This window comes from Carassius gibelio, chromosome A9 (genome assembly GCF_023724105.1).
Source record: "Carassius gibelio isolate Cgi1373 ecotype wild population from Czech Republic chromosome A9, carGib1.2-hapl.c, whole genome shotgun sequence".
Lineage (NCBI taxonomy): Eukaryota > Metazoa > Chordata > Actinopteri > Cypriniformes > Cyprinidae > Carassius > Carassius gibelio.
The window spans coordinates 30,922,619-30,948,666 of NC_068379.1; the positions used below are offsets into that span (position 1 = coordinate 30,922,619).

Genomic DNA, 26,048 nt, shown 5'->3' on the forward strand with positions numbered 1-26,048 from the left:
CACAGCGACCCCATTGGAACTCAATTGAGTGAAGCCCATTTTTAGCGTTTTTTAGCACTTCCGTTTCTGACGCGCAGACTCAAACGAAGCTTGACGACGTCAGCAACCTGTCTGACAGATGTAAATCTTCTAGTAGCTGTGCGTGCAAACTGCCATCGTTAATCTTGCAGAGACGGCGAGCTTGAGCGGGGAGTTCTTTGGCGTGAGTGAGCAGGAGTAAGTATTCTGATTAATTATTTTGTATAGTATTTTAAAATGTAACGCCAGTACGTCATATTAAGTTAATTGCCTGCGAGCTTCTCCTCCTGTCTGTATGGTAATTTCTCTACAGTGGTTATGACGCAATCGTTAGCCTATTTTTACAAAAACTGTTTCTACGGGGCCATAATGTAACATAGAATGTAATGGAGCCCTTTATACATTGTCGTGTATCTTTAGAAATAAATAATGGACAAATGGAGTCTTTAAACGCCTCAGATGTAAAGTTATTCACTGTCAAAGTGACAGCAAAATGAATGGCAGTCAATGGGATGCTAACGCAAGTGAAGTTCTGCTACAAGATGGCGGTACACGGCCGACTTCAACTTCCAGTCGACTTCCTTGCCGCCTGAGTGATACACACATTAAAAGGCGAAATAAGCATATATAAGTGAGTGAAGTGAAGTGACATTCAGCCAAGTATGGTGACCCATACTCAGAATTTGTGCTCTGCATTTAACCCATCCAAAATGCACACACACAGAGCAGTGAACACACACCCGGAGCAGTGGGCAGCCATTTATGCTGCGGCGCCCGGGGAGCAGTTGGGGGTTCGATGCCTTGCTCAAGGGCACCTAAATCATGGTATTGAAGGTGGAGAGAGAGCTGTTCATGCACTCCCCCCACCCACAATTCCGTCCGGCCCGAGACTAGAACCCAGAACCCTTCGATTGGGAGTCCAACCCTCTAACCATTAGGCCACGACTTCCCACTTCTATAATACATATAGAGCCCTAATAAGTTAATATAATAATAATAATAATAATAATAATATACAAATATTAAATGTAATTTTTAATGTTATCTATTTTTGATAATCTCGGGTTGCTATGGTCACACAGATTTGTTTATGCATTTGGCCACAGAGAAAAATATGTCCTAATGTTACTCTCAACATAAAGAAGTCGTGGCCACAACATAAGGATGTCCTCACCTGGACAAAATAATCTCGTGGCCACGACATAAAATATCACGTTACCACGAGTTAATATGATGTTCCCACCACCCAGCCGGCACATGACCGACCTTCAACGTTGAAATATGGTTGATATAAGGTCAGTTGTGGTTTCAACGTTGAAACAACGTTGATTCAATGTTTAAAGCTGAATGGTTGAAAAACATCCAGCACATGACCAACTTTCAATGTTGAAATATGGTTGAAATAAGGTCAGTTGTGGTTTCAACGTTGAAACAACGTTGATTCAACGTTTAAAGCTGAATGGTTGAAAAACATCAAGCACATGACAAACTTTCAACGTTGAAATATGGTTAAAATAAGGTCAGTTGTTTTAATGAAACAACGTTAAAAATGTTTAATGCTAAATGGTAGAAAAAGGTTAACAAGCTTTTAAATTATTTATATTAAATTATTTAAATTAATTATTATTTTAATAGCATTTAAAAATATTTTAGTCATGATACCTATTCTAAAATGTTAAATATTATCATCATTAACAACAATAAAACTATACATTTCGCTGCTTTATCACACTGAAACAACTCCCATTGGTAGTTTTATTTTATTACTTCTATCATGATTGGTTAATCTGGCTGTCATTCAGGAAACTGGACAACGAATCGGTTCGCGCTTTTCTACATTTAAAAATATGACCGTTATTGTCGTCTTTCTGTGAGTGAGGCGGCTAACTGTGAGCTGCTGCTCGTTATAACTGACTGCTCGGTCGGTCCCGAATTATTTCATATTTGCCTGTATATTTTTTATTTATTTCGAGCGAATTTGAGTCGTGACATGTCAATGGAGAACAAAAACTGTGAACACAAGAAGGGTCAGGTGTTCTGCGAGGTCCTGAAAACATCCTGTCAAAATGAGGTAAGAAAATCGCTAACTTTATCTTTATTATCTTTTGAAAATAGTAAAGTATTACCAGAGTTTACAAATGGGTAGTTTAAAGGACATGTAACCTGCAGATAAATAAATACCCGTGTGTCTATTTTTGCATTGCTTTATCACAGCTGATCAAGTTAGATGCTCACCCACTGTGTTGCTGGTAAGTTATGTGGTAATGTCTGTCTTTTAGAGATTTTCCCATATTTTCCTGATATGAATCCCATGCATTAGGTGTGTTATATATGTTTGTATTCTTATATTAGTTTCAAAGTGTTTTCTGCAACATATAAGTGCAAATGTCGGTATTTAAATAATATAATTTTAATGAATTAATGAAAATGAAAAAAAAAAAAAAAAAGGATTGTTTAAAGCCATGGTTCTCAAAGTGTCAGGCCCCCTCTAGTTGTTATGCAGGTGAATCACTAAATTAAACTAATTAATGTTAATATATTTTAACTTAATCTTTGAGTAAGTTTTTTTTTTTTTTTTGCACATTTAAGTATGTTACAGTTAAAGTACAGTACAGTTTTGTAACTTTTGTTACATAATTACATTTAAAATTACATTTTAATTTAAACTTTTTTTTTTCATTTACCTGTGTATGTAAGCACAGTTGTAGTGTTAATGTTCAAACTGTATTTACCATGGTAAAGTGTCTGACAACAATTAATATTCTTATTAGAATAAAACTGCCTCATTTTTTAACTGTAGAGCTGTAGCTGAATAGTTTGGCCTACTACGCTGCTGAAATGTAATGTTGGTCATTATGGTGCAACTTAATATTTAATAACAAATATTTTCTGAAGTGGTACTTGGTATAAAAAGTTTGAGAACCAGTGGTTTAAAGAAATGGTATAATATGAAATCCTGCTTTTTAAGAACTTTTCAGTAAACCATTTCTTCTTTCCCCTTGTAGAGTCATCGAGGATCCAGCTTGTTCTTGAAACATTGGTAAGAAATTGTTCTTCTGCTACATTGCACTGTCACTTCTGCTAGAGATGCTTTGACCTTTTGTGATAGGTTTTGATTGTACTTAGTTTAATAAAAATGTACTGAATTTGATTTGACTTGTTTTACTACACTGTATTACTAGTGTTCTGATTAAAACAGTGTAACTGGGGGCTCTGAAAACACTGCTTGTGAATAATTTGTTAATATTGTACATTTTCATCTGAATACATTAAATAAGTGTTTAATGAATAGTGTTGTCCACTTTGTTTCCAACATCACTGTTACTGAACTGTAAAGTGAAAATATTGTGTGATTTATTTTGCATTCAGTTTTCAGTTAAATATATTTAACAATATCAAAGTTATTGTCAAACATTGTGAACATACCTAAACTCACTGGTTAAATCTTATGTGCCCTCCAGAAGTTTGCACTCTGCAAGTGAACGACGCCTTGTGGTGCCATCCCAAAGAGGTTCAAAATCACTCTCTCGGACCTTTTCCTGGACTGTGCCCAGCTGGTGGAATGACCTCCTGATCTCAATCCGAACTGAGCGTTTACTCATTTTCAAGAAACATCTTAAGACTCATCTTTTTCACCAGAACTTAACCAACTAATGCTAGCACTTTTCCTTCTTTTCTTGTCTTTTTTATATATATATATATAAAAAAAAAAAAACTGGCTATGCGTTCTGTACTAGACTAACTGAGACTTGTCATGGCACTTGTATACTGTTGTTGTTCGCTTGTACACCTGACTGCTTCTGTTGTTCTTATTTGTAAGTCGCTTTGGATAAAATCGTCTGTTAAATGATTAAATGTAAATGTTTATACAGGACGGTACAGAAAGTGCACAAGTGGGAGAGAGTGGAGGGGACGGCGTCAGAATGGACCTAGCGCTGGGACACTTTCAAGGATCACCCGAAGCACAACCACACTGTATACACTAAGGCTGCTGGTTCTAACATTTTAGAGTGCCCTGCGGTAGAAATCTCATTCTGCATTCCCCACGGTAAAGAAGACACAGTCCGGGGGGGTTCCCATTAGAAATCAACTGGTGGAAGGTTCCCTTCTCGAACTGTTCAACACATTTTCACTGCACAAATGTTCACAACTCTTGTAATGAGACACATTACTAAAACATGTTTTTGACAGAAACTGTAGGTTTCCACCAAAATAAAAGATCCACTGGTTTCAGTCATAAAGGTACAAGGGTTTGTCTTGTAAGTGCTGCAAAAAATATGCATTTATGTGCCAAATTATTTCACAAAAACCTTTAAATATTATTGTATTTGGATTGTTCTACTACCTGTTTTTAGCATTACCTCCATGCATACTCTGCATAATAAAGTGTGGGATTATTTTCATCTGTTTCCAAAATTTAACTGCTGTTTGACAATTTTGAGCATGTGGTAGTTTATTGAAGTTGTTTGTAAAGCCATTGCTGCCAGTCATTAGATTTTTAGCCTTGCATGTACATTGTTGATCTAAATGCCAACTAGGATCTAGGTGTATTTACACACGGTGCAAGGTACGACGGGGAAACAACGTCGTGTTATCAACGCTGATTAACTTTTCAAAATCAACACCTCATTCAGCTTTCATCCCAGGGCTGCAGCACGACCCTAATTCACCCATAATGCAGGTAAGACGGTGAAACAGCGTCGCGATTTCAACGGTGAATCCACGTCGTGATTTCAACGTTGATCCAATTTGCAAAATCGAAAGGTTTTTCAACGTTGATTCAACGTCGGGAGTTCAACAGTGAATCATCGTTGTGATTTCAACCGTACATCAACGTCACGATTTCAACGGTGAATCAACGTCGTGATTTCAACGTTGATCCAATTTGCAAAATCGAAAGGTTTTTCAACGTTGATTCAACCATGGTACCTGACGTTGTTTCAACGTTGAATCAACGTTGAAATGCCGGCTGGGCAGTTATTATGTCGTGGCCACGACAAAACTTTGTGAACCGAACTAGTCACCTTACGGGCACCGTATAGGGGCACCGTTCTTTGGGTATACATCGCCTATAATCTTGAATAGGCCTACCTATCAAATTTCTCTCGATTGCGTATTTGCCCTCCCACTTACATTAGGCGCGGAATCCTCAAACCGGTCATACAACGTGTGAGAAACACCCTCCTCGGCTGTATAGACAATGAGAATACAGAACAGAGACAAGAGTATACAGCAGACAGCGGTGCGAACACCTGACGAGAGAGAGAGAGAGTGAGAACATCTCCTGCGCGTTATAAACTAGTATAATACATACTTTAATTTTTTAATTTTTTATTAATTGTTCGTAAATTCGTGACATATCACATGGAAAGTGTACTTTGCTAAGAATAAGCTGGCAAAATGTCTTCATTATATCAAACGCATCGGACTTGATAAAGATATATTAAATCCAATTCAGGCTTAACAAGGTAAATATATAACTTCATCTATATTATTTTTAGTAGTATACAAATTATATATGTACTGCATATTTATTACTTTTGGAGGTGATATAATAAATTGAATATCTGAGATTCAGTTAGCTCTAAGTCAATAATGAAATATAGGTGTATATTACGTCAAAAAGGCAATTCAGTGAGGAATGTATTCTGAACAGTTATAGACAAGGTTTACTAAGACAAGTAGTGAGAACAAACTTTAAATCAGCAGTCTTTTTATTATTTTTGTGTATAAATACTTTTTGTTTGTTATTTTATTACATTTATCACCATTATTATTATTCTTATTATTCTTATTATTATATTAACCTTTATATAAATAAAAAATTACATTATAATAAAAATATATAATTGTTTGTGCAATAAGACGTACCATTTCATATAATGCTTTAAGGTGGTCAAACTGTTTTATTGTATTTATTTAGTTAGCTTTTGTAGCATGTTATCTGGTTTGTACAGGTATATTAACTTGGTCAAGTATAACAAAGCTGATCTCAGGCCAACAAGCTGAGAGTCCGGCTTATCATCCATGTAGATCAGCTGGAAGCAGCTACTGTCCATAAATGACCATCAGAAGGGTAGCAGTAACCTTGTGTCTGTGCTGTGTAAAAGCTACTGTCCTACACTTTCTGACATGCTAAGTGACTAAAACAAACCATCACAAAAAATTATATTTGCAACAATACATGCTTACAGGTTGTTGACTTCAGTAGAGGCTGCTGTTAAAGATCAGCATTCTCATTTGACAGTGGATGTAAGATTGTAATAAAATGTCCACTGAAAGAGTGTTGTGAGAACCCAAGTGTGGTTTTATTATATCCCAAAAGGGAGCAGATAAATAATACACACAACATACATGGCTTGCTGGCTTGATTTGACTATATAAAACAAGAACATAGACATGGACACAACTTACTAACATTACAGGCAACAAAGCTAGACAACTGATAATGACAAATCTAAAACCAGTATTACAAAGATGTACACAATGAAGGGGCGGTCACACTGCACTTTTAGTTCCGTTGACTTCCATTCATAGGCACATGAATGCGTCAGACCGGAAGCGTAAGTTCATGTGAAAATTTTTGCATTTCGCTGCATTCCAAATTTCCAGTTTGGTGAACTCTGACCTGCGATATGATATGAAGACGTGGGACCAGTAGGTATCTATACGTCACAGTGTGACCTCTCTGTACAGAAATTCAAAAATGGAGGAAGCACTAATTTTTGCCGTAGCACAGCGTCCTATTTTATATAACACATCTTTTAAATATTATAAAAATAAAATAAAAAAAGAAGCTGCAGTGTCCATTGAAACAGGAACTTATGGTACACTTGAATGCGGACACATTTTATAAAAATGTTTTTATTGCTTAGTGTGCATATATTTACATATAGAGAGAGACACAGATACATTTTTTCAAGTAACTAGTAAAATAACGCATTACTTTTAAATTTACAAGAAAATATCTGAGTTACTTTTTCAAAAAAGTAACGGTTACTTTGTTTTCCCTTTTATTGACTGACAAGTCTCTTGTCCACATATTGGGAGAAATTGGAAGTACAGAGGCGTTGTGTGCACTATGTGAACATGATGTAGTTCTAGACGTGAATGTGCATTAATTCATCCCAATCACAAAAAAGAAAAAAAGATTTAGTAGCTATTCATCAAAATTAATGAAAACAGTGAAATGCAAACTCGGAATATAATGCAGACCTAATAATTAAATATGTTAAACAGCAGAAATGTATCTAATCTCATTTTATTAACAAATGTCTTTGCTGCTGACCTTTGATGATCCAGTTTAACCATACTAATAAGCAAAAAATGACTTTAGATAAACTAACAATTGTGCTTCATTTTTTTTTGCTGAACAGTGTTGAACCTTCTTCTGTGTTCAGCCTGAGGTTTATGCATTACACTTTATGATGTGAAAGGGCTTTTACATTGGCTATAAATAGAACTTCTTATATTAAAAACAATCACAATTACAAAAGTAATGCAAAAGTAATATAACGCAATACGTTTAGGTAGTAACGCAATATTGTAATGCATTACTTTTAAAAGTAACTTTCCGCAACACTGGAAGTAACATCTCATTTTCGAAGGGGTCCCAGAACACATAGAGAATACATTACAAAAAAACAACACTTGAAACAAACAAAACAAGAAAAAAAAGTATTTCAAAGGTGCCACAGAGTGGAAAACTGTATTTACATTGGCATAGTTGAACAATAACAGTTGAAAACGACATAACGTGATCCTCAAGCACCAATGTTTCCCCCTTATACATTCTAATAAAATAACGCAAGCCACTAAAGGGACATGGTAAGCTGCTTGCTAGAGGTAGCCTGTTACATTACTGTACATAAGATTTCACTAATAGTGGTGCCTTGATGCCCGTATTTTATATACAGTATAATCACCCATTGATGAAACTTCCAAAAAAGGTAAAAACAGACCATTTCATTCTAAGGACAAATACTTGGGTTGTAACTGGACATGTAAAACCATTTCTGGGGATTTTTTGTATGTGCCTAAGCCACATACCTTCTATGTAGATATCAGAGAACAATTCAAAATATTGTATCAATGCATTCTATGGCACCTTTAAACAGATGAGCAGCTCACTCCCCTAATCTTCCACTTACAGTCTACAACTGGATTAAAAAAAAAACATACATTTTAGTGCGATGATGAAAATAGAAATGTATTTGCACCCTACAAAATGCCAGAAATAAAAAAATAAATTAGTAAATACATAAAGTGAACTAAATTGATATACATTAGTATATAAGCCTTGATTAAAAACAAGTTGTTTTCAGATGAGAAAAAAAGGTTAGTCTTTAAAAGATGATCTAAGAGAAAGAAGGAGATTATTTCAGTCAGATGCTGCATATTTCACAGGAGATAGGAGGATGGAAACAGAACCAAAAATGGGTTTAAATAGGAGGGACAATTAAAATTAATGGATTTAAAAAGAAACTGGAACCAGTGATATTGCCTTCGGCATTTTGGTTGACATCTCAAACAAACATACATACATTTTATTTACTATGACATTTTCAATGAAAATTTTTTCGGAATGATAAATACCGTTGTGGTAATTATTAATGAATCTGAATTTTACTCTTGTCTTTCATTTATATCAGCCTTCTCCTCTGATGGCATCCTTCTTACAACAGCTAAGACTTCTTCTCTGGAAAAATGGTCTGAGTGTCATCCGGCAGCCAGTGAGTAAACCAGTAAACTTGTACCTGTATCTTGAATAACTTGAATAACAACAATAAAAACCCAATGCCCAGATTCTGTGGAGCTCTGTAGGTTCAGGATTCCTGCCTACATATAACCATACAGTCTCCACATAACATATTTTCATACTGAATTTTAAAATGTAAAAACAACTACTGCACACCTTTGGTTAGCTGATTTGGTTGCATTATTGCTATAATAAAATTAAGTTAACACACCATGGCACTGTTTCTAAACTCTTTATCTTTGCTCTATCATTAGATTAGCTGTGCATTATCGCTTTAATATTCTCTGTGTCCTTAAATCTTTAATCAATAAGGTCTTCTAACATATATATATATATATATATATATATATATATATATATATATATATGTATCTTATGATACATTCAGATTGTTTTACATAAATACAGTAATATTTAAAAATTTTAGCTATATATGTAACCATAATTTTATTAGTAACCCTTCCTATTTATACTAGGATTAATAACCATGTACAATATAACCAACAGAAAAACCTGACAACAAATCTTTGTTGATTTTTTTCAGGCCTGGTCGCTGGCTCTCCTTGTCTGGCCACTTGTGATCTTTATTATCTTGGCGATCACCCGTTCACAGTTTCCTCCAAAACTCACAGACACATGTATGTACCACTGTTACACTATATTTAGACTGCAAAAGGAAGTCATCTAAGTATCTACGTTTGTTTTGATCCAAATGGCGTGACACTGACTGAAGGCATTCTGCATTGGTTAGAGATGGTGTAAACATAAAGATTGTGGCTTCAATCCTGAGAAGGTTTTAGTCAGAAGCTGTTGAGTTCACAATCCTGCTCTATTAGTGTTATGCCCATGAGCAAAATACTTATTTTCATGTTATCCCGTTGGTACTGTCATTGCACTTAGTCTGCAGTACAGTGAAATATGTTTGCAAGGAACAGTAACATTGCTGATGGTCTGATTCATGTTTTGATGGAAATTCTTATGCAGCTGAATACATCTTACTTAATTTTCCTGGATTTCTTTAAAAGTATTTAAATGTGTGCAACAAGGTGCAGAGCTTAAGCAGGCTGATTATATATATATATATATATATATATATATATATATATATATATATATATATATATATATATATATATATATATATATATATATGTATATATATATATGTGTGTGTGTGTGTGTGTGTGTGTGTGTGTTTGTGTATATATATATATATATATATATATATATATATATATATATAGAGAGAGAGAGAGAGAGAGAGAGAGAGAGAGAGAGAGAGAGAGAGAGAGAGAGAGAGAGAGAGAGAGAGAGAACATTTGACATTATACGCCATGTCGGGCTTGGGAATGTTCTAGTCTAGTGTTTGCTATAGTACATAATGGAAGGCCAGTCACTAATCTCCCTTCTTGTTATTCTTGTTTAATGTTTTACATTATCTGTATGCCTCCAGTTTTCTTTAAATATGATATGGGATTAACTTGTAAAAACTTGTGATTTTTAAAGGGGGGGTGAAATGCTATTTCATGCATACTGAGTTTTTTACACTGTTAAAGAGTTGTATTCCCATGCTAAACATGGACAAAGTTTCAAAAATTAAGTTGTACGTTTGAAGGAGTATTTCTGTTCCAAAAATACTCCTTCCGGTTTGTCACAAGTTTCGGAAAGTTTTTTTCGAGTATGGCTCTGTGTGACGTTAGATGGAGCGGAATTTCCTTATATGGGTCCTAAGGGCACGTCTGCCGGAAGAGCGCGCGCTCCTGTATAGCAGAGCACTGAGAGCACAACAGACTTCACTGATCAGAGCGAGAGCATCGCGAAATGTCACAAAAGAAGTGTGTTTTTGGTTGCCAGGGCAAGACAACCCTGCACAGATTACCAAAAAAAAACAGCATTAAGGGAGCAGTGGATGGAGTCTATTTTTACAGAGCATCGACAGAGTTGTGCAAGTGTTTGTTCCCTCCATTTCGAAGATGCTTGTTTTACAAACAAGGCCCAGTTTGACGACAGATTTGCGTATCGTTTATTTCTAAAGGATGATGCATTCACAACGAAAAAGGGTCACAATTGTGTGTTGGAACTGCAGGCGGTGAGTAAAATTGCTTCAAATATCTCTGCCTCCTTATAAGTGCGTCGCGTCCGCCTCCCATCGGAGACCCGGGTTCGAGCCCCGCTCAGAGCGAGTCATTGCTGCTGCTGCTCTTGTTCAGTTTCAGCCTCGGGATCTGATTCTGGATCATAAATAAATGGCTGAATCTGACTGTTAACCATGGTTTGTTTTGGATGATGGTTTTGTCCTCACGATAATGTCACAGCTTCCAAACACTCTCAACGCAAAAGCCTACTGGTGCTCGTGATTCTTTAGCTCCGCCCACACGTCACGCCTCCAGTCGGTCGTGTTTTTCCGGGAAAAATCGGTACAGACTATCTTTCTCTTATGAATATAATAAAACTAAAGACTTTTTGGAATTATGAAGGATGCAGTACTACTCTATAGGTACTCAAGATTAACAGGATATTAAGTGAAAACGAGCATTTCACCCCCCCTTTAAGCAATCTTTCTTCTGGCTGTCATTTGGGAGTTTTCTGTTATTTCACATCTCTCTCTTGAGGATTGGTTTCTTAGGCCTAGTCTTTCCCATAAGTAGCTCCCTTATGCATTGCACCATTCTGTGTAGGCAGACTTGTCTAATTGTATATTCATTCATAAAATCTCAAAACTAATTTGATAATGTTAGAAAACAAATGCTAAAGCTTCACAACTAACAAGGAACGTCCTCATAGCTTAGTTTCAGATGGTTCAGAAAACATTTAAAAGTAACTTTCCAACAATGTTTGCAAAATGATAAAACTGAATGTACCTTTAATGTTTCCTATTCACATATCCAAGAAAAAAATGCTTTAAAATGTTCCAAATATCAAGTTCAGTGAACATACATAAACTTTTATAATTTAACAGGAATATTATCCAAATATTTTTTTGATAATGTTGTTGGTGTGTTTTTCTTTGATATGAGAGAGATGCATATGAGTAATATCACACGAGTAGCAGTGTGATTTGGCTGTATTTCAGCACAACTGTGATTCAGCCATCAGTGTCATCTATAGGAGCATTGCGTTAGCAGCGCAAGGTTGTTGGTTCAATTCCCAGGGGACACATGTTAAGTTAAAAACGGTTAGCCTGAATGCTCTTTAAGTCGCTTTGGATAAAAGCGTCTGATAAATGCATAATATATATATATATATATATATATATATATATATATCAGGTGGTTTTGTTAAAAATAGGCAAAGGAAGCAGTGCCTCCTCAAAAGTAAAAAAAATAAATAAATAAATAAACATAAACAAAACCATTATTCTAAATGTATGGTGCCCGTTAAATGCCTAGTTTGGTTTACTTAGTTTTGTCGTGACTACAAAATAATAACTCATGGGAATGTGATAATATGCCGTGGCCACGAGATATTAATTTGTGGGAACGTCATATTAACTTGTGGGAACGTCATATTATGTCGTGGTCATGAGATCATTTTGTCGAAGTAACGACATCCTTATGTCTTGGCCTCGAGATGCTATGTTGAGGGAACAACATCCATTTCTCGTGGCCACGACTTCTAGAAGAAAAGCAACTTTAAAGGAATTAGTTTGCTTAAAAGTTAGTGTTTTCTATTAATATGAGGAGAATATTTTTGGTTATGATAATCCCATCTGTTATTAAACATAAACGTATTAATGATTTTATATTTGCTTATGTTATTAATACTTTCTCTGTATATTTTAGGAAGTTGCTGATCAAATCATTTGAATACTTGTTCATAGTTCTTCTATGGTTTTGGTTCATTCAAACATTGTTTGCTGGACAAACATTGCATAAAATCAATAATCCTACAGTATGAAACCTTTTAGGTGGTCACGCTTAGTCTGAAGTAATGTACCTTTTAACTCAAAGCATTGTGCTTGTTTCAATGAAAGTCCTGTACCTTAAAACCAGACAGGAAAATCAAATATTCTCCCTCTCCGGGGAAAAAAAACCCAACCCAGGTTGAGAAAACATGATTGAGATCTCAATTGTTTTTCCCCAGACAGCAAATAGATTAAGAACGAGCAGAGGTATTTTCTGGTCTGATTCTCTGATTTTTCTCCTGAGAAAAGTATCTGCAGTATTAATGTGTCTCTTCTTAGAGTTTCGGAGGACAAACAGTGCCGCCAAGTCTGCTCAGTTTTGTCAAGAGACTATAGTCTGCAATCAGATATGAAAAAAATTAATTTGAACATTTGGATTTCCAAAAATGTGGGATTTTCTGAACGAGTCTACTGCATTTTTAATTATGTGAGCCACTTCAGCAGATCCTTTTCAGTATTTACTGGAATGTTTCTGAAGCAGAGAACAACAATATTTGTTATCAGTCAAAATGACAGAGAGCACTATGAAATATCACACAATGTTCCAGATGTAACATTTTCCCCTTCCAATCAGGTGCATCATGCATTTAAAGCAAGGGTATACATTCCCCTTCAGATTTTTGAACCTAATGGATTTAAATACTGCTTCCAAAAAACAAAAAATAATAATATTTTTAAATTATATATTTTTAAGTATAATTAACCCTTTGAAGTGTACAATCACAAGTGTGATTGCAACGTTCAGTGTGTCACGTTATCAACAAAATATATGTTCTACTTTATTATGTGATAATAATAATAATAATAATAATAATAATAATAATAATAATAATAATAATAATAAATAATAATAATTCTGTCTCCCTTACATCTGAAATCTCCTCTGTGGGAGTTTTTAGTGAGATATCAGCTCGGTGAAATTTAAAGTAAATCTCTGTTTCTGTGACCAGTATTTAAAGATCTATTATTTTGGAATAAATGCAAAACATTAGCTTACTGAGATTCATACTTGGCTTTAATAAATATATTGTGTATATATATTTATTGGTTAGAAGAAAATAAACTTTAAAGGAACAGTTTGCCTAAAAGTTAATTTTCTTTATGAATATGAGTAGAATGTTTTTGGTTATGATGATAATCCCACCGGTTATTAAACTTAAATGTATTAATGACTAACTTAATGGAACAGTCCTAGTCAATTTTTTATCATGTTAATAATACCTCATCCGTATATTTTAGAAAGCTGCTGATCAGATCATGTGAATGCTTATCACACCCTAAGTAGATTATGCCATGTTTATTTTTTATCGTTCTCCATAGTTTCTCTAGGGTTTTAGTTCATTCAAGCACTGTTTGCTAGACAAACATTACATAATATCAATAATCCTACAGTATGAAACCTTTTACGTGGTCACGCTTAGTTTGTAGTAATGTACAGTACCACTTAACTCAAAAGATTGTGTTAGTTTCTATGAAAGTCCTGTACCATACCAGACATTTTTAGCCTTCTGTGAAAGCTGCTTTTATTGATCGACCAAACCCATTGTGGTCTATGCTAGATTAAAAGGACATAAAAAAAAAAAAACTCTGATTCACAAACTGCACTGTCAAACACCGAGATAAAGTGCAGTGTCTGTGCTTATATACTTTAAATGTGTTTGCTTCTGTAAACTACAGAGTACAAGACTGAATTGATGCAGGATCTATAGGACTAATATTCTGGAATACCGATACTGTAGTAGTTATTACAGTGAAAGCTTATATTTATTAATTATTTATTATTATTATTATTATTTTTTTTTTCTTTTGATGTTTGATGGTTAGGGAGTGAGTGAATAATGGGACATCACTGTACATCGTTTTTGCAGATGTTTATTTATAGACCAAACCTTATAAAGGATGCTGCTTTTAGTCCATGACTATTGGATTTGTGATCATTTATATACATCTATGTATACTAGTGTACCTATACAAGTTGATTAATAAACTTATCACATATGTATAAAATGTAGACTAGTCTTTCTCTTCCTAGAAAGCAGAACAAAATATCGATGTCTCATCTTACTCACATGGGCATATATACACATTTTTGTCCAATCAAATGTCTCTTTTTAGAACGAGAACATGAACTTATACCATCTGCCGTTGACTAGCAAAGGCAAATCATGAATTGGATATATCCTGTTTAATGTCAAGAATGGTGTTCAACAATCCATGCCATGGGGTGTAAATGAAAATGTACTCACCAGATTTGGAGAAATTTAGCATTACATCACTTGCTTACCAATGGATCCACTGCAGTGAACTGGTGCCGTCAGAATGAGAGTTCAAACAGCTGATTAAAACATCACAATTTTCTCTAAGTAATCCACATGACTGTTTAAAGTCGAAATGCCTGGATGGATATGTTCTTACAAAAATAGAGCTTTTCACCTCACAGGACATTAATCGATGGACTGGAGATGTATGGATTACTTGTGGATGATTGTGATGTTTTTATCAGTTGTTCGGACTCTCCTTCTAACACGTGGTGTAATGCTAAATTTCCCCAAATCTATTTAGATGAAGAAACAAACTCATGTACATCTTACATTCTACATTTGCAAATTTTAACTGAACTGTTCTTTTAACCCTAACAATAATAAAAAAAAACAACAACTCTGTACTGTTTCTTTCAGGCTATGTGGCACCTAGAAATCTTCCGAGTGCCGGGTTCTTCCCTTTCCTGCAGACACTCATGTGTAACACCGACAGTACATGCACCAACAAATCCTACCTAACAGAAGGACAGTCCAAATCGCACTGGTACACGCGTCATCGCCAACGGAGGGATGCTGAATCTCACAGGTAATGCACTGTGAAAAATAACATATTTCCAGAAACAGATTTTTCATGTTGCACCATATTCTCAGAAAGTCTGAGGTCTTTTTATAAATTATTTCTCAATATTGGGTGTATTATGGTGATCAGATGTGTACATTAATGGTGATATTTATGAGCTAGCACCCTGCTGTATGCCATGCGATGTCTAATAATGATGTCTCAGTACAAAATGACAATGGCCACACCTGTAAGTTGATGCGTCACTGATGAGATGATAATGGACCTCATGGCAAAACACTGCACCTCTTGTGACATTGCTGTAACCTTTGGCTTAGTCACTAATCATCAAGCTAAGAATTCTCTTATTTGATCAGCTGATCAGCGTTTGGCTGTTGTATAGAGAAATGTTGACTAAACCTGTTTGTTCAAAGGTTCTTTAACTGCTGTGTGTATCATGTCTAGGTTGAGTCAACAATGGAACTTTCTGTATTCAAAACCTTTGCTGGGTCATTGTTGCTGAAGAATATTTGGTGAAGAAGCATGGATTTGTTTACATGCGGTTTTCCTTTACCACACAAAAAACACACACTGTATATGACTACTTATAAAGTGCTACTTAAAAATATTGTTGAAAATAAATTGCATGATTATTGGTAAAAACATTTTTTGTCTAAAGCACAGTGGTAGAAAACATTTAATTGTTTGAAGTTCGATAAATAAGATAATTTGCTTTATATTGATCTCTGTCATGATCTACCCATAGTTTTTTCCTAGTAAACACAAAAGGGGGAAATTTGTTAATATTTTCCCTTACATACAGGTTAGCATTTTGTCCCCTTGCTCCAAGTAAAATTTTAATAATAGACTAACATATAAATAAACTAAAAGTTTTAAAAAAGTATTAATCACATTTTAAGAATTAAAAAAATATTTTTGGTGGAATAAAATAAAATAGATAACAGTAAAAGAGTAAATATTACATAAAATGTTGTTAATTTAGTTGGTTCATAGTTTAATGAAGTTCGAAGAAATGTAGAAAAGGCTTTAAGACACTATTTTGCTTTAACGTACATCCAAGAAGATTTCACTGAGTGTTTGAAAAATTAGATTCAGTTAAATAAGGGGGTGGCAGAAACTCCCAATGGCAACATCGCTTCTTTTCTACTTCCTTTTATTAATTAAATTTCTTTGTGCACTGTGAAGAAACTACCAGCTCATACTGTGTGGGAGGGTTTGAATTCACAGGAATTGTTTGTATAATCCTTCACCTAGTTATCAATAAATAATGCTCCATCCTTGACGTACGGTTAGGCTTGTGCAAAAATATCAGCATTTACATAATCATACATTACATGTCTATGTTTGAACTGTTATATAATGTATTTTTAGACTATATAAACATATATTTTAGTAACAAAACTTTAGCTTGTCCTTTGACAAAAGTTTCATTATAGTTATAGTTATTATACTTCTTGCATTCCCACGGCCCTCTTTATATTTCAGTTTACCAACCCTGCTTCATGGATTCCCTCCACTGGCCCATCTACAGAAGGGAGGACTGGTTCACTCAATCCTGAAAAGGGATGCATCAAATCAAGAGCTCCTAGAGCTATGGGACAGGATGCTCAGTATGTACATTTTCATCGGTCTTTTAAAACAAAGCTATTATCAGGGTTAAAGAATTGATAAATGAACCAGTTTCTGTTTTTACATGTTATTTATTATTTTTTTTTTTTTTTAGATTCCAGCTTTCAAAACATGCCCAATGTGACTTCAGTCATGCACACTTTTAACAACACTGCACTTGTTGATCAGGTTAGTGATGAGTGTTTTCCGTATTATTGACATATCCATGTTTTTTTGTATGTTTATGTATACACCAGATTGATTTTATTTTATTTTTAGGAGATAATATACAAAAGGTGAATTATTATATTATTTTTTTTTCAAAATATCTTCATGTAATTTTTTTGTTTTTGTTTTTGGTAATAGTCACTAGTCATTGTTTGTTGTGTATTCTTTGTAATGGTCCATTAAAAAGACATTTTTATCATTTGAATGTATATTTTAAGCGATATGGCTACTTAAAGGGATAGTTCATTCAAAACGATGTCATCATTTACTCACCCGTATGTTGTTTGCAAACCTGCAACCAAACAGTTGCTGGTAGCCATTGACTCTCACGGTATTTGTTTCCATACTATGTAAATCAGTGGCTACTAGCGACTGGTTCAATACCAACATTCTTCAAAATATCAGTATTCTTCAATGTCCAGTTACTTACATAATTAATTGTTTTCTTTGTTGTAGACAATGGAGTCAGTTTGGGAATCTGTGAATGTCTTGAAAAAATCAATTTGCAGCTTCTCCATGACTGCCATCAACACATCAGCCAGTTCGCAGAATCTCTTTACAAAAGGCTCAATAAACTTCTGCAGCTCCAATGACACTGTTCTGGAAGCATCCTTACTCACCCTGAACCAGGTGGGATCAGACCACCCACACCGTTCATAATCTTTCAGTCTAGTTACATTATGCCCTCAAATTTCAAAGACATCAAATGAATTATTAGACATCCCTATGATGTTCATCTGTTTACTTGTGTGGGTCGCCAGGTGCTGACAGAAATGCTGCTCAGTAACCCGACAGAAGTATTGGGATCGATTGGAGGCACTGTGGTGGTCCTAGACATGCTTCAACAGGAGACGTCAGTGTGGGACTTCCTGCTTGGCCTGCCTGATCTCTTCTTGAAGCCCAAAGATGAAGAGATATTAAATGTTGGAGCAGGGGAATTGGAAAATCTTAACAAGTGAGTGTTGAGAATTTGTTTAAATAAAAATTGCTCACATACGCTGCCTTTGAAATGTTTAGGGTCAGTTAATAATTCAAATTCAGTCTGATGAGTATGTTCACAACAGTATACCTTCCCATTATGTGTGTCTTACATGTTTATATTGTTCGTGCTTAATGACTGTCTAAAATAATCTCAGCCTCTCTTATTTGCTTTTAGTACCTTGACCTTTCTTCAGAGGACTTTTCCTCAGGCCAACATCTCTACTGATGTCACAAACCCAGTCATCACTAAAGTCATTGGCTTTCTCAACTACATGAGTGGTTGGAAAGGGAGAGGTGTGTTGAAAATGAATGGTTTGAAGTATGAATGTTTTGTGATTGGTATTTATATATATTATTGTATAGTATATATATATATATATATATATATATATATATATATATATATATATATATATATATATATATATATATATATATATATATATATATATATATATTATTGGTTCATAAAAGTGAGTCACGCACATTTTTCATCTAACTGTGTAAAGTGACCTTGGGCTTTGGAAAGCCTAAATAAATATTTGTACCACATAGCACAATTTTGATGAAATGTCACTATAGTGCCTCTGGACATGCTGAATTTGTCAGATGAGATTTTTTTTTTCCATTAGGTAAGGATAAATGTTTTATGGTTACTACCATTGCACTTGAGTAAGGTTTATAACCCCAGGTTGCTGGCTGCCAGGTTGCTTACTATCTTAGTAGAGATGTTGATTATTATGGGATTTAGAGTCTATTGTCAAAACCAGTCCAGACCATGTGCACCACACCCTGTCTTATAAAAGGTGAGGATCCTACTTGGCAAGGTGAAAAATTATGATCACATGTCATTTGCAGCCTGTTCTTAGACAAAAGTGTATTTTATTATTTGAGTACCTAAAAACCGTAGGGCATAATTTTTTTCATTGTTAAAGTTCTTGTTTGATCCCTGTTTAATATGTACCGATATGCATATGCAAGCCATTCATAGATTGCTTTCATCTAGTCGTATGAGTTTAAGGCAGGGCTATCTGTTTTTTTTGACAATTAGGAAGAAGGGTGAGTGTTCATGTAACCAGTTTGAAAACAGTAATTTTTAAAAAATCTATTTGTGATGATACTGACACAGAAATTATACACCTCAGATTTAACTAACACTGTGGTGTTTTGACCAGCATATTCCCCAAAATGTGCATAGATATTAAACTTTCAAGTGCTTTGGAATGCCATCTGCCAGCCAACATAGTCACAGAAGAGCTCTCGTGTTGGTCAAAAGTGCATTCATACTTTTCTCTTGTTTTAAATAGATGTGTATTTCAAATTGAGTGATGTCATGACCCCAAGCAGCATTGTTCTGTACAGCTCAGAAGTGAAGGACCTTATCAACCAAATAAAGATTCCTCTCGATCAGGTAGGCCTCTCATTGCTGCTCAGTGCAGGTTCCTTGTTCAGAATATGAGTATTCATTAAACTATGTGTACAAAGCCAAAAGCTCCATAGACTTTGAGGAAAAAAACACTTTTTCAACTTTTAAATGATGTGTAATTTGTCCACAAACTAGATCAAATTGTGCATATGCATGCATCAAAAGAGACATATTATTATTCCTATTATAATTATTTGAATCATCATGGAAATCACCAGTGCCACATTCACCACATCTTAAGTTATGTGTTGTTTAATATTATTCTGTGGTTGAAATCACATCGATTGAATGAACTAACGAATTTAGAAATACGATATGATTAGAAATGATCAAAAGTTGTATTTAGTAATTCTTTATTAATTTTGTATTAAAGCTGATTTCAGTAGAATTTTGTATTAGCGTGTTGCTAATTTAATGACATGATACTCTAACATGAAACTCTTGATTGATATGCTTAGTTAATGAAGGACTTCAATTGCATAAATTGACAAAGTGACAGCTTAATTAGCAATGGCGAACAATAAAAATACTTTTCACCAAAGATATTTAGGAAAATTTTTCACATGGGGATTGCCTGCCATATAATGCCCTAATGTTGCTTACACAGGCTAGGTTTTCAGAGAATTAGCTCATTTGTTTTACGGTACATTGTTAGAAGATTAGGAGTTTATATAAACAAACACAAATCATTCACACACAATCATTCAAACTCACGCATATTTTGACCTTCTCAGATTCAAGTGCTGTTCAGCGAGGCAAACTTTCGTACCTTTTTATGCAACCAAAACATCAACGCCTCCTATTGTTGGAGTTGGGAAGCGAGCCAGATATTTGAAGGGGTAAATACGTGGAAAGTTGCTGAACAGGTAAATTTTTCATACAGTATATTGGTATGTACAAATATCTGCTTCTCTATGTTCAGAAGTAAGCCATATTAAATAACACTTCCAAACTTTACTAACCTATTTTGTGGTTGAGAGGGTGAGAAACTCTCATTTACGCTTCCTCCTATTTACTTGCTGCACATTGCCTAGGAAACAGCTCAGTCTAAACACAAGACAGCATGCTAGCTGCACTCACACTGATTGAAAAAAAAAGCATGTATATTCAGCAGCCCTCAGGGAACGCCAATTAGATATTCCCCTGACACAGAGGAAACTCCACAACAATATCCAGTCACCATGATTTTGCATTTAGAAGCCATGCATCATCTGAAAAATACAATGCACAGTAATTGGTAGGACTGTCACAGTGACCACTACATACAAATATTACATGCTATATTTGGAACAAACCCACATGCATACGTCGTTTACTCCTCATTACATTTAAATAATGAATGCTGTTTTAATATTGTAAATTCCCATACCAGTAACATCTTCATGTTTCATCCTTACAGGTACTGTTGGCTTGGAGTCAGACCTCTGCCTCAGCTGACCTGGCCTTCACTAAAGAGGTGTTCGGCAGCTTCCTGGGCCTAGTGTCTCCATCGAGCCTGGATGCTGTTCTCAAACATAGCAGGTCCCAGCGCAGCAGTGATGCTCAGCCACAGAGCCTGGCGGAACAATTGTATGTCAACCCAGGCTACTTTGCATCTGTTTAGATGGAATTTTATGCAGTAAATCAGATCAGCCAAATCTGATTTGATTATTCCATGTGAAAGGTGGCTCTGTGCCATAGATACCATAGAGTTTACTTCCAGGATGTAGGTTGTTTTTAACTTTGGTAGGAGGATTTTTAAATTAATCAAACCAATGTTTAACAAGTAAATTTGTTTGGTCCACTACCTTTTGTATGAAAATGGATTAATATATAAATATAAACCAGGCTGGTCCATGTGACATCTGCATGAACAAAAGAACCTGTTATTAAAGTTGTTAAACCTGAAATCCCTCTTTATCATTTTCTCCTGTCAGGATCTTTGGATTAAGCAATTCAGCATTTGATTTTCTACAAGGCATGCCTGGCTGGGAATACATTCAGACTTTTATGATGGCTGGCCATTCATCAATGCAGGTGGCAAGAGTTGCAATTGAAGTCCAGCTACGTATGTATCATCAGCATGTGCAGAGAATTACACTATGCAAGCAGTTTCCAATGCTTGACAAACTCATTACCTGAATCATCATTATCTGTTTCACAGCATTCATTGATGTGGTCCTGAAGGATGCCAAGTATGTCCAGGAGGCATTCCTTTCTCTAATGCAGAATGAGACCTTTGCTAATGCCTGGGCTGACCATGCCATGGACTCTACTGTGCAAACCGTGGCCAAGGTAGGGAAAAAAAAAGTGTGCTTGTGTAGTTTTCACTGAAAGTCTTCATCTGTCACACTGGATGTCCTCTAATGTTTCATACAGGTTCTAGAGGGTCACACTAGCTGCAAAGACCTTTTTGCTCCCTGGGCTTGGATGTCAACCTACAGCTCTATAAACTTTCAGTTGTGGGGCACTCTAGTTTGCGCTGGGAACGACACACGTCTTGAGGAAATGCTGTTAACATCACTTTTGCCAGTAAACAAGAAGGTAAGGGGGTGTATTTAGAAGAGATGGCAAAAAAGTTTCTAACTTTGACAAAAGAAAAAAGAAGTTAATGATTATATTACTACTGTACTAAACTAAATGTGTTTTCACAGGTTCAACAGTTGGTTGGTGTAGTGAATGGAACTGTAATGTATAATGTCACACCCTCAATACTAATGGCAGAGTGGCACAGTCTATACACAATCTCCCTTCAGTATGTCACTGCCCTCCAGAAATTGCAAACTGAGCTTAATGAGGACTATTTTGCAGCTTGGATCCCAGGGAACATTTCAATTGGATTATCCCAGATTCTGTTGACCAGGTCAGAAACCTACTATTTGTCAATAACTACTATGTGACAAGGATGTTTCTTGCTGAGAATTATAACAGTCCCTGTAGAAACAGAGATTTACCTAGCTAAGAACCTTTATCACCTTTTAAACTAATTTTGTATGTTTATTTGTATTTTAATTTCTTGTGAAAAAAGCGTTACTGGCATATTTGAGAACATGGGTTCTCCACTAGAGAACAGCTCTCTGTGGCCCTCCATAGAACCATATTTCCATATGGCTTATTGGATTTTGACCTACCAACCTAATGCCACTGCATCACCAAACTGTGAGTATAACATTTTTTTTTTAAAATCTTACATAAATCAGAAGGCTTTGTTCTTAATATCTGATTATTGTTGGTAATTTTATAACAATGAGAAATCATTTTCCATGGTTTTTTAAATCTAGAATGTTTTTACATATTTATTAGGGCTGTCAAAATGGCTGAAAAATTTAATTCGAATTTGCAATTAAATATCAAAATTCAAATTATGTAAAAATTTAAAATGCATAATTTCATTTAGGGTGAAGAAAAGCTTTTGGCTTCTCTTCTGAGGCCACAACAGGGCGCATTGGGCAAAATATTTTTTGAAAAATCAAAAATTGTTGAAAGAAATCATATAATTGTTCATGATACCTAATGCATTACCTGATGTAAAAAATTTCTTATTTTAAAGTTTTGCAAATTTTATTGATATGACATTTGTATTGACAATGTACAGCAAAGTGTTATCATATCCAAATAAATTCATCAGTTAACATCATAGTGGAATCATTTTTCCCCCACTTTTTTTTTTTACGTTATTGAATGATCAGTATTTTATTTCAACCGTACTATAAATAATATGCAGTAAATTGTGCACGTTTTTGCAGGCACTCTTACCCCCACTGCCTTCACCTGTCAGACAGGCTTTACCTGGGAAACAGCTGTTCCTTTGATTCATTCTTTGATCTCTAAAGTGTCAAGAGAACCTGCCAGCCTGTTAAGGTAGTGATTTTTTACTGCAAAACATTTATTGATACCAAAGTAATTCTATTTTCAACTTCTGTACTACTCTGTGCATATTTTATTTTCAAAATGTATCAAATTACATAAAAGTCAAATTGGTGATACAATATAGATTATTTTATTATAGATAATGACTTTACATTCATTTGATTTTAGACCTCTCCAGGGGACAGTGGCTCTCCTCCAAAACAGTTACTTGGCACTTTTGCAGCAAGTCATTGCCAATGGCCTTCCTGGTCAGCTACTTGGTAGTGAAATTTCACTAAAAGACTTGTTGCTGGACCTCATTAATACAGTCGATAAAGAAATTCAGCTCCTCTCAAACATTGATTTCACACAACAGTTTGACACTCAGCTCTTAAACGACATTATGGCAGCTCTTGGACTGGGACAGATAGAGAACCTGTTGTCAGGAGGTTCCCAGACCACCAGCATGCACCCAGTCATTATGGGCATCCTTCAGGTCTTGAACAATGGGTCCATCCAGATTCTAAACAAAGAGGAGGGTTTTGCAGTTCTTCAAGCAATTTTGAGCCAACTTGGAGCCATCTTACCTCCAGAGCAGCAGTATCAGTTAGAAGCAGGGCTAAATAAGACTCATGATCTCATTCGAGATCTAGAGATCTGTTCAGCTCTTGGCCAGGACTGTGTAGCTGATATCCAGAATGTCTTTGATAATCTTGGTGCAATGCTTACATTTGGAAATAATATCACCATGCCAACAACACATCTTTGGGGTAACATGACTCTCCCTGTTGCGCTTGATGTTCTCGCTCTGCTCCTGCCTTGGAACATGTCCCTGCCAGCAGAAGCCTCAATGGAAATTTCCAGGAAGATTCAATATCTTCTTGAGCATGCTTATGCATCTCCTATTTTCAACATCAGTCAAAGTCTACAAGCCTCCAATCTCACCATTTCTGAATTAGAACAAGTCAATTCTGTCTTTCATTCTAATTGGTCAGTATCCATTCTGGAAACTCTGAATATGGCCATTCAAATCCCACAGTGTGTGAACACTCAAACCGCACAGTCTCCCCAGAAGCCTCCTGTTACTCGACAGGCCGAATGTGTCCTTCAGCTCATCCAGACTGCTTCTGGTTTACTTGAAGTAATACCTGTGGCAAATAATGCTCAAATAACTCTTAAAAACTGGCTTAATATCACTGCGGTAGAATATCAGAAACTAAATAACATGTCCACCTCTGGATCTGGCCCACTTGCATTGACAGAAGAGGTGCTGATAACAACACTGTCAGCCATCAGACAAAACCTGCAGGGTCTTGATGTGGAGAACATCACTGATATTACAAATGAGCTCAACATCCTGGAAGACCTCTTGAAAAATGTGTTCAGAGAACAATACACATACCACACCATTAATTCGACATTGATGGAGCAGGGGCAGTATGCACAGAAGGTGTATGGAGAAATCACACTGTGGTATTTAAACAAGCTTGGAAATTACACCAGTGGCAGTATGTTTGCAGAGATTCTCCATCAACTGAAACAGATGACTGAAATGCAGGTGGCACTTATCAATGCAAAAGCAGATATGGTGACGCTAACAATGAATCAGATCCAGAACTTGAACCATGTGAGGCTTCCTCTGGAAGGTGAAGATCTTGTACAGGTTGGCAGTACAATCATGACCTTGCTGCAGGGTGAGATGGCATTGATTAAAGGAAATCTTGAGATCCAGCAGACATACTACAATTCTCTAGGCTCCCAAATGAACATTAGTATTCCTGCTGAAATTGAAGGTCAGATCATGACCTACCTCACCTTGACAAGGGAGTGGATCACAAACCCACAAGTGATGACGGCACTTGCTAGAATTTTCCAGTGGGAAATTAGCTCTGTAGATATCACAACAGCAGGAAAGGATCTTGAGCTGCTCCTCCAAGCCATGGCTCCTCTACTCTCCCCTGAGGACAGAGCTTTCATTGCTGTTGCTGAACAGGTTTCTCAGGCAGTAAACTACACTCTACTGTTGGCTAGCACTGATGGTGGTCTCCAAAGTGAAAACTTTACAGAAGCTGTCATTAGCACAGTCAGAGTGGTTCTGGAGAGTATTTCTAATGAAACCGGAGCTCTACCTCAGGATGTGGTTAACAATATTCTTGGTGCTTTTAAAAGTTCCCTTCAGCTGATCCTAAACTCCAATATGAGCTATGCCCAAGCTATCACCCTCACACAGGGGACTATTCAGATGGTAGATGCAGTGATTCATACTCTTTTACCAGCGGAGGCAGTTGTGGTGCTGGTCCCCATTAAAAACAGCATTTTATCCTATCTGAATAACATCTCCCAGCCTGCTGGATTTGATCAGTGGAATGAACTGTAAGTATAGATACTATGTGTTTGTTGAATATTGTTCTTTCTCTCTGTTTCATTCTCACTTTTTAATTATATGTTTTATATAT

The 26,048-nt window shown here is 35.7% G+C and overlaps 1 protein-coding gene and 1 long non-coding RNA gene across 21 annotated transcripts in view; both read left to right on the plus strand.

Moving 5' to 3' along the window:
• The first annotated feature begins 1,431 nt into the window (after positions 1 to 1,431).
• On the plus strand, positions 1,432 to 4,421 carry LOC128020176 (uncharacterized). Of its 2 annotated transcripts, XR_008185301.1 has the most exons (3): positions 1,432 to 2,089; positions 3,024 to 3,058; positions 3,480 to 4,421. It is a non-coding gene; the product is annotated as an uncharacterized LOC128020176 (long non-coding RNA). The 2 variants fall into 2 exon arrangements; XR_008185300.1 differs by lacking the exon at positions 1,432 to 2,089 and having other exon boundaries at positions 2,456 to 3,058.
• Positions 4,422 to 5,308: 887 nt separating this feature from the next.
• Positions 5,309 to 26,048, plus strand: part of abca12 (ATP-binding cassette, sub-family A (ABC1), member 12) — a 70,076-nt gene continuing 49,336 nt past the window's right edge. For 15 of the 19 annotated variants that reach the window (XM_052606864.1, XM_052606867.1, XM_052606868.1 and 12 more), the window contains exons 1-19: positions 5,309 to 5,486; positions 8,670 to 8,750; positions 9,321 to 9,414; positions 15,359 to 15,527; positions 17,007 to 17,131; positions 17,245 to 17,318; positions 17,814 to 17,987; positions 18,119 to 18,312; positions 18,514 to 18,632; positions 19,646 to 19,749; positions 20,499 to 20,630; positions 21,164 to 21,333; positions 21,681 to 21,811; positions 21,908 to 22,038; positions 22,123 to 22,287; positions 22,398 to 22,606; positions 22,772 to 22,902; positions 23,490 to 23,604; positions 23,782 to 25,965. In XM_052606864.1, the coding sequence (XP_052462824.1) occupies positions 8,682 to 8,750; positions 9,321 to 9,414; positions 15,359 to 15,527; positions 17,007 to 17,131; positions 17,245 to 17,318; positions 17,814 to 17,987; positions 18,119 to 18,312; positions 18,514 to 18,632; positions 19,646 to 19,749; positions 20,499 to 20,630; positions 21,164 to 21,333; positions 21,681 to 21,811; positions 21,908 to 22,038; positions 22,123 to 22,287; positions 22,398 to 22,606; positions 22,772 to 22,902; positions 23,490 to 23,604; positions 23,782 to 25,965 (4,490 nt within the window). In that variant the 5' untranslated portion in view covers positions 5,309 to 5,486; positions 8,670 to 8,681. The remainder of the gene's footprint in view (positions 5,487 to 8,669; positions 8,751 to 9,320; positions 9,415 to 15,358; positions 15,528 to 17,006; positions 17,132 to 17,244; positions 17,319 to 17,813; positions 17,988 to 18,118; positions 18,313 to 18,513; positions 18,633 to 19,645; positions 19,750 to 20,498; positions 20,631 to 21,163; positions 21,334 to 21,680; positions 21,812 to 21,907; positions 22,039 to 22,122; positions 22,288 to 22,397; positions 22,607 to 22,771; positions 22,903 to 23,489; positions 23,605 to 23,781; positions 25,966 to 26,048) is intronic. The other 4 variants (XM_052606869.1, XM_052606877.1, XM_052606879.1 and 1 more) reach the window with 1 other exon arrangement.